This window comes from Rutidosis leptorrhynchoides, chromosome 6, assembly GCF_046630445.1.
Source record: "Rutidosis leptorrhynchoides isolate AG116_Rl617_1_P2 chromosome 6, CSIRO_AGI_Rlap_v1, whole genome shotgun sequence".
Lineage (NCBI taxonomy): Eukaryota > Viridiplantae > Streptophyta > Magnoliopsida > Asterales > Asteraceae > Rutidosis > Rutidosis leptorrhynchoides.
In genome coordinates this window covers 352,900,392-352,909,737 of record NC_092338.1, presented here as the reverse complement: position 1 = coordinate 352,909,737, position 9,346 = coordinate 352,900,392, and the positions used below count along the sequence as shown (strand labels likewise).

Sequence of the window (9,346 nt, the reverse complement as noted above, 5' to 3'; positions counted from 1 at the left end):
AACCAAACGACCTTATTTTACAAAAGAGCCATTCACGTGTCTTACTCTAAATGGTTACATCCAAATCACACGGATCGTCAGACTTCACCATACCCCTCGATTAAACCCAATCCAACGGCCATAAACCATCCATATACAAAAACAATTCAACCTCACCATAACAAAGGAAAACCATATATAAATATCATCACCCGATCCTACCTATTTTCACGCACCCTCTCTATCTCTTTATCTCACCTTCAGACAAACAAAAGTCACCGGAAAATTTAACATTTCCTCCAATTTTAGCATAAAACTATAATATAATTCAGCAGTCATTATGGATACCGGTGGAAAGTTCAAAAAAGGTGTAGCCGGAAGGAAAGCCGGTGGTCCGAAAAAGAAACCGGTTACTCGCTCCGTTAAAGCCGGTCTTCAATTTCCCGTCGGTAGAATCGGCCGTTACCTTAAGGTTGGCCGATACGCTAAGCGTGTCGGTACCGGAGCTCCGGTTTACCTTGCTGCCGTTCTCGAGTACCTTGCTGCTGAGGTATTGACGAAATTAGCATTTTATTGTTGCCTTGTTTAATTCCGATTAATATCTTATATTTTTAGCTGAATTGTATGATGATTATGCTTTTGATTTTAGGATTCGGGTGATAATGTGTTCAATTTTTTAATTATGTTAGGCTAAGTAAAGTTAGGGTTAGCTCATTTTTGTAATTTAGGGCAAAAGTTGAAATCAGGCATAATCATATTAAGTAATTGATTCTATGCATGAATTAAGTAATTGCTTGATTGCAATTAGGTCATATGTTATATAAAATGTATTTTCAGATCAATTACATGATTATTGTTGTAGCAGATCAACATTTACTGTAATAAATGGAGATTATAGGTCAAAAAATGAAACCAAATTAAATATTAAATAAAGCTAGCTAATCAATTATCCTATAAATAGGAGATAATATGTTTTTTTTAAAAAAATATTAAATAAAGTTAGTAAATCAATTATTTTGAGATTTATTTATGTGTTGTGATTAGGTTTTGGAGTTGGCTGGCAATGCTGCTAGAGATAACAAGAAGAACAGGATCATACCAAGGCATGTATTGTTGGCTGTGAGGAATGATGATGAGCTTGGAAAGCTTTTAAATGGTGTGACAATTGCTCATGGTGGTGTTCTTCCTAACATCAATCCAGTTCTTCTGCCAAAGAAGGCTCTTGAAAAGGCTGCAAAGGAACCTAAATCTCCATCGAAGTCTGCTAAATCACCAAAGAAAGCTTAGTTCCAGGATGAATTATATCTTCTTTGTATGTATGGTGTCTGTTGGTGATGTTGGATTAATTGAACCTTGTGGTGTTTTTAGTTAAGATGTTGACTAATTGTACTTGGCTTTGTGCATGTTAGGAGATCTAGGTATGAAGAAGATTCTATCTTTTTTCTTTTTTATGACAATCGTTAATTTTCTGAATTTATCAGAGTTCTTCAAGCATCAATGTGATGACTACAATGACTGTGTGAGATAAATTCTAGATGTTTCTCATTTGTGCTTTAGATATTGTGATGTTTATTACGTAGTATCTTTGTTTGTTTCATGTGTAGTGTACTTATTTATTGCATCTTTGAAGCTCTTGATTGAGTAGTTAGCCAAATATGACATCAGGCTCTCATGAGATACAATTGATTGTTTGGTAAAAAGTGTAATTGATTGATGGTTTGTTGAAATGTGTGAGCTTGTGTATTCTTAGCCGAAATGTTGGGTCTTGATGTATTTAAAAGGTTGGATGTTGTTAGGTATGTGTTGGTGTGTGATGTATTGAGTTTGAAGTCCTGGCCTGAATATATATCCATATCAAGTCATCAGAGCAGTGACATGCAAGTGGCTCAACTTGCTTCTTGTTTATGATGGTTTTGTGTAAGTTGTTGCATTATAACTTCATATGATTTGCGTTTGAACTTTGAAAAGGTAGACATTTGAAAATCAAACATATGACATAACTACCTAAGGGTTTAAACTTTGAAAATGTAAGACGTTTGAAAATCACACTTGAGGGTTTTGTTGCAGGCATGGTCGATGAGATTATGGGATAATGATACTGTCTTTTATGTTCAAATTTACAGAATAGGCCATGAGATTCTTGTGAAGAAAAATAATTGGGTCCTTAGTTTTACCAACAAAAAAGATGTGTACAGAATACCAATTCTAAGAACCAACGAATATGGGATAATGAATCGAATGCAATCAACATCAAATCACTTTAACAAATCAACAGAAATCTATGTTCATCAACTAGATGAACAACATTCATGCACCAAACCCTAACAAGTTTGATTATTGTTAACAACTATTACAGAGATACAAATCTCTTCACAAACTGACCAAATGATTTTGTAATTGAGAGAGAGAGCTATCGAATGTATTTTTGTGATAATGAAACAGTAACCCTAATCTGTATGTATATAGTAAAGGGTTAGATAATTACAGACTAACCCTTTACATATTCATTTTAAACAGAAATAGCCCTCAACATTTAATAGTTAAGCCAAACTGTGTCCCGTCGTTGTGTATTGACTCTTTCACCCCCATACTAGGTATGTTAACTACTTGAGCAATACACTCGATCCACAAATGACTTAACCCTTCACTTGATACATTTAACTTGACACCAACAGCATAGTCACCACTGCACAGCTTCACTTTTATCAAGCTATCCAGCAACAACCTACACATTGTCAAACACTAATAAGAACAAATAATATAAAACCAAAAATAAAGACAATTAGATTGATCATTTGAACAAGATGTATCTCAACATGATCTACAGTATTATGTTTTACTTGGAAATTGGAACACTAGAAGATCTTAATCTGTGATGGTGCCATGGTGGTATATATAAGCTGGAGTATTAATTTGAATTTCTTTTGGAGGTAAAAGGGCTTTCTCTTAACGAGCAAAGGGAAAAAGACCCTGTTATTGTAAAAGAGTACGTTCTCGATTAGTTTACTACTCTTTTTTTCTAGTTTTGTACAGGGGCCTTATGACTCTATACATTGTCCAAGCTTCGTACTTGGATACTGAGTTTGAAAGTGATGAAATCAAATTTGTAATCAAGAATTTAGATAGCAATAAGTCTCCGGGTCCGGACGGATTTACATTGTCGTTTTTTCGAAAAAGGTTGGAGTTTTTTGGAGCAGGAAATCATGTCAATGTTTTCATAATTTCGCGCTAATGCTTACTTTTCGAGTGGTTTCAATTCTTTCTTTATCGTCTTGATTCCATAAACAAGTTTGTCAAGAAGGATTGAGCATATAGTCTCATAAACGCTCCTTACAAGGTAATTGCTATAATGTTAGCAAACAGACTACGAAAGGTTATCTCTCAAGTGATTAGCTAAAACCAAAATGGTTTCGTCCCCTCGAGATTTTCTGTTGGATGGTGTGATGGTTTCGAATAAAATTTGGTTTGCGGCTAAGAAATCAAAAAAGCCTGCCTTGTTCTTGAAGATTGATTTTTCTAAGGCATACAATAGTGTTTCTCACTCTTTTTTACTACAAGTTCTCGAAAAAGTGAGGTTTGGGTCCAAGTTTATTCAATGGATCAAAAATATGTATCTCCGATGTCCACTTTTCAGTGCGTGTAAACGGTTCTCCTTTCAAAGAAAATGTCAGGCAAAGAGGCCTAAGACAAGGCGATCCCTTCTCTTCATTCTTACTTATTTTAGTCACAGAGGTTTTAAGTAAAATGTTATCTAATGCGTTGATTAACGGGGAGTTATCCGGTATCGACAACGGTTCATCTTCAAGAATTAACCATTCCCAATTCGTTCGCCGATGACAATTATTTTTGCCCATCCGTTAACTTAAGAGCTACTTCGAATAAAAGGAATATTGAATTCTTTTTTTGAGGCACCTGGACTCCAAATGAACCCATCAAAATCCATTCTCTATGGTGTCATTTTGTCTACTGACCAACTTAAATCATTTGCACAAGTCCTTGATTGTAATGTTGGATATTTTCCAACAGTATATCTTGGTATCAATAATCCCCATTGATACCAAACACATACATGATTTGGTTACTGCCGACTTGGGGGATAAACTTTATTCGAGATGTGAATTATGGGTGTCGGAAATTTCTGATCTTGTTAGTTTGAATCAGGTTTTGTTTCGTAAATTCCATCAACGGTTACTCGAGTCCACTAATCGTTTCATAGTTTCAAGTAGAGCGATGAAAGGAAATGGGTCTACTAATATTGTTGGTGGTGATTTGAACGTTGCTGTAAATGTTTCGACTTGGTGTAATGTAATGATGTTTCAGTTTATCCTTCACACATCTATAAGGTTAACGCAAATTAAATGGCCCTTGTGTCGACGCTTATGCTATCTCAACGTCTAAGAATTCTGTTATTCATATGGATCAGAATTTTGCTCCTAGATTTAATGGTGGTATTTATTTGCCTATACCTGATTCGGATATTATTTTTGGTACAGTGGTTGAGAATAATTTATATTTTGACAATGGTGCTGATCACTGTTGTAAATCTCTCGAGATCTCCCCCGAGATCTCGTTTTTAGAAGGAAACCGAGACGAGATGTTCATCTCCCGAGATTCTCGGTCAACAGGGTCAAACTTAATTAAAGCCACGATTTCTCGGATTTTCTTGCTAATTTGTAAAATTTTCTTGTAAAATTCGTAATCTCTAAGATTTTCTCGCTCACTTCTAGGATATTTTTGTAAAATCTCGTAAAAACGTATATAAATATACATATATTTATGTTTTTATGTATATTTTTATTAAAAAAAATTATAAAGTCAACATAAGTCAACGTCCGAGATCTCCCCGAGATTATTCCGAGATGCCGAGATATCCCTAAAAAAGCCCAAATGAGATCTCTCCGAGATCCGAATTCTCCAACCTTGGTGCTGATAGTGATGTTACTAAGAATAAAACTAACCAAGTCACAGGTTATAAGATGGATGGGTTCAATGGGCATGTTTCTAATTCATCGGGTGGGCTGAAGTCCAAGGTTGGACATGTTTCTGATGATGGGCCTTTTTATAACAAGATTAAGTTTGGTTCGTTTGTGGTTGATGATGTCGATATGATGAGGCTAGATTCAACAATTTACAAAGGAGTTAGTTTCGGGGATATTACACAAAAAAATGTCCAAAGTTAATTCGAAGTTAAAGAAATATTCTAAGAATTTAGTTGAAGGGTCCAATGACGTTTCTATTGAAATGTCGGAGCCAAATGATGATAACATTACGTTTGCGGTAAGTTTAGATCGATTGAAGAAGGAGAAAAAGAAAAAGCACGAAGAATTGTTAGCAAAAAGTAAGGTAGAATCGAATGTTGAAAGGTCTACACTGGTTTTGATTCGTCGTAGTGGAAGATGTTATTGTCTCGTGTGACGGTTTTTGTAAAGCGTGATATGCTATGAATACAAATGTCTCAAGATGTTTACTTCGTGATGCTAACCCGAGGTCTAGAGAGAAGCTGAACGAGGCTTCCACTTCGGGTGCTTATAGGCTTAAAGATAACGTTGACGACTTGGATTACGAGGATGCAATTCAAAACTTGTTTATGTCCTCAAGATGGAAAAGATGGCGGTTTATGGGCAATCGGGAGAGGAAATATGTCTGTGGAAGCTTTCGCGGCATTCAAAGTTATGATGACACGTTTCGTTGAGGAGAGCGCACCGGGTGATGGATCCGCTAAAGTGTTATCTTACAAGTTTGATAATCGGTCAGGGAAGAATTCTTTGAAAGAGACGGTCAATGGCAAATTGAAAAGGGCGGGTCCTCGATGTTGATTGTTGTGACCCATCTTGTGTTCTTCAGATGATTTCGTTACTTGTATCTTAGTGTAATTTTCGGTCTTTGTTTGGTTTGTTTGTTTGAAAGCTTTTTTCGAGATGTTTAGAGAAACTTATTTATAGATAGTTTTGTTTAGTTGGTTGCTTTTTAGGTGTGAGTTTCCCCATTTCCTCCCGGCCTTTTGTATTTACTGTTGAGGGGTTTTCCTTTAGAAAACAACATAGTTTCTATATGATTACTCGTTTTTTCGTCGAAAAAAAGTATATCTTGGTATCCCAATTGGTATTATGGGAGGCGTATAGCGATGTGGGGATCAATTCTCGATAGATACAGAAAAAATTAGCCAGGTTGAAGGGTCGCTGTTTCTCTTTTGATGGACGTCTAGTGTTGATTAACGTGGTCCTAGCCTCCTAGGTAATTTCCTTTACACTACATGGCTCTTTATAGAGCCCTCAAAAATGTCATTAACCAATTGGAAGTGTATCGTAGACGTTTCTTGCGGGATGGCGATATCTCAAATAAGTTAAGCCTTATTAAATGGGCTACGGTTTGGAAGCCTAAAGAGATAGGCGGTTTGGGAGTCGTTCCTCGCTTCTGCGTCCTGTGAGGAAGAGGTATCAAGCCACATATAAGGGCCTTCGTTTTTGCCTCTCCAACCGATGTGGGCAATATTCAGTAGAAGAGTTAGGATTTTGTTGAATGTTCATTCCGATCAAAGCCCCTGAGTCAGTGTGGTTGAGCTTCGCGTATGGGTCACTTCAAGCCGTTAGACACTTATTTGATACATTCATGTGCGGTTTAGTTGCTTTTGTTTTTGGAAAGAGTTGTTTCATATCTTTGCCTTGTTTTGTATTGTGTTCTTGGGTTCTTCATCGGATCCTTCACCCGTTTGATATAATTCTCTGTTTTTCGCCAAAAATTAAAAAACAGGGCTTTCTCTTTTTTGAGACGTGCCTCTCATAATGACATTTCTTAAGGTGTTTCTCTGCTGCATGTCTTACATATTTACAACATCATCTTGGCCTGACAACGGAATCAGGTCTCGTGGTACGTTGATCATTGTTGGCATTTTTCAAGATATATGGACAGTTAGGGACTTGGGTAGTCCCCTGGTTATCCTTTCGAAATTATGACATGTACCAAAGGTTACATTTATAAATTCTTGAACCTATGTCCCCTTTAACTTAGACTCGGACAATTTACATCTTTAATATTAACAGTCACCGTAAAATCAACTGTGAGACCCTTAAGAGGCCGGGTTACTTTGTTGCACTAATATGAATCATCATAAACAAAATTAAACAAAAACAGTAGGTCACTAAAGATGCCATCAAGCAAACAGAAAAAAAAAAAACACTTGAAAAGCTTCATCAGTTGCATTTAATCAAATTGATATATAAGACCCGAGAGTAACAGCCTTACACCAAATTATCTAGTTCAACAAAGATACAACCAACCAAAAGCTTATAGATCGAAGTTGTGCATTATACCCAGGCACACCAAAAACTCTGAAAACCAAAGAAACATGCAATACTCATCAAACAAACTACAAATTATGAAAGCAATATTCGTCTAATACCTATGAAGCTGACACAATTCAACTAGGTTGACATGTTTCTCAGTATCTATTTAGTAACTTGTCGTTTGAACGTTTAGATGAATCATAATTCATCACCATCTTTCCAACTTCCATTTGATGGGTGGCTAATATATAAGTTACAGGTGAGCGATCTGAAGTAAACTTCCCATCTCTTTTCACGCTCTCCATTGCTTTCAGCTTCAACTTTGACTTGCCTTGACCAGCTATTCCAACGGGTCCTAATATTTCTTGTCGCCTTAAACTCTGCCAAGAAACAGCTGCTTTAGGTTTCATCTTATGGGCCCACACAATGCTATCTTTGTCCCATTTCTTGATCTCATTAAGAGACAAACCATCGTTTTCTTTAACATCATCTTTCATTCTTGGAACAAAAAAATCAGGCTTTGCACCTGCAACTGCCATTCTTGGCAGACCCAAAGCTTTAACAAAGGAATAAGGTGCATTATTTCCCTTAGCTTTCGCAGAAGAAAACGCAGATATAAAAACATCCTTAACATCTGTCATTTTGCTTACTGCAGGACTGGCTTCATCAGTAAACGGGCTTTTTGACCCATGAGGAAGACCAACCATTACATGATCCCTTTTAGGTACAGAAGAAACAACCCGTCTATCTTCAATCATCCCAGGTAAAGAACAGAACGAAAACTGACCTTGACTGTTAATACTCATAGTAGGTAAGACCTTACGAGGTGGACCAAAATTTTCCACCGCGTTGACTTTCTTATAACGGTCAACATCTGCCCCCTCCTCCCATCTCACAACCGCAATTCGGGAAGTACGATTTGGGTCATATTCTATCCTTTCAACAACACCAACAGATGAAGTGTTTCGTTTTAGATCAATGGTTCGTTGTGATCGTTTTGCTCCACCTCCCCGGTGGAAAATTGTTATACGACCTTTAGAGTTTCTACCAGCAGACTTACTTTTACCCGAGACGAATTGCCGAAGCGGCCTCTCGGAACTGACAACAGTTTTAGCACCTGTAGTGATACAATCTTGTTACAGTTTTTTTTTACTCCATAATGTAATAATCTAGGCATTTACAATGTGAATTAAATGTAATACAATACACAGTGATGAGCACAAACATACACAGTTTCTTCAAAAATCAACAGATTCTAACATTATGATTTCCAACATAGCCTTAATGTGAGTTTCAAGTGGTGGATACATACGATACGTACAAGTAATACATACATTTATATTATGATTACAAGCAGCACCGCAAGGTAATGTTAGGGTTCCAAGTGACGGATACTAATAAAAAATCTACTGTGAAAGTAAATAAATTACTGTAATAGAAATAAAAATTGTGATTACAAACAGAATGTTACAGCAGTGTTAGGGTTTCGAGTGATGAACACAACATATAGCGCCCAAATGTCATGTTAATACATAGACATGTAAATAAATTAGTAGAAACTAACACTCAGAACTAATTTCAAGCTTAAATTAACTATTTTCTACAAATTCATTCCAACTAATTAAGAGATTTAAATCATGGATTGAATTGTAAAATACTTACGGGTGATAGTGTGTTTGGATCTAATCTGAGTGCTATTAATTCCTGAAGAAATTAAGGATGATGATCCGTTAAGAAGGCGTCGACAGTACGAAGAGGTTGCCATGATCAATTGCAATTCAAATCGACAGAAATGAGATGTCAAATTAGGGTTTCGGTTATCCTACCTCCTTGCTTCTAACTTTGATCATTTACAATTTACCCCGTGCAACCTACATTTTTCTCAAATCCGGTCCTTCACCTTTATTATTCATTACTTCATTTTAATTTAATTATTTAATATTTAATATTTAATTTATAAATATTATTAATAATCTTTATTAATTAATTATTACTTAATTTTTTAAGTGTAGCGGAGCTATACTTACAAAATTATTACTCCTTAGTACTTTAGGAAATTTTAATTTTATTAATACGTATATCAT

At 36.0% G+C, this 9,346-nt stretch overlaps 2 protein-coding genes across 2 annotated transcripts; one reads left to right on the top strand and one right to left on the bottom strand.

Annotated features, from left to right (window-relative positions):
* Nucleotides 1-207: 207 nt before the first annotated feature.
* LOC139853027 (histone H2A-like) lies at nucleotides 208-1,477 on the top strand. The gene is made up of 2 exons (XM_071842396.1): nucleotides 208-529; nucleotides 1,024-1,477. Exons 1-2 carry the CDS (start codon nucleotides 320-322, stop codon nucleotides 1,264-1,266), a joined length of 453 nt encoding a protein of 150 aa, XP_071698497.1. The 5' UTR covers nucleotides 208-319; the 3' UTR covers nucleotides 1,267-1,477.
* A 5,679-nt stretch (nucleotides 1,478-7,156) lies between these two features.
* Nucleotides 7,157-9,092, bottom strand: LOC139853365 (large ribosomal subunit protein uL2mz, N-terminal part-like). Its single transcript, XM_071842753.1, has 2 exons — nucleotides 8,925-9,092; nucleotides 7,157-8,379 (listed from the first exon to the last, which is right to left on the bottom strand). Exons 1-2 carry the CDS (start codon nucleotides 9,025-9,027, stop codon nucleotides 7,418-7,420), a joined length of 1,065 nt encoding a protein of 354 aa, XP_071698854.1. The 5' UTR covers nucleotides 9,028-9,092; the 3' UTR covers nucleotides 7,157-7,417.
* Between the last annotated feature and the right edge of the window lie 254 nt (nucleotides 9,093-9,346).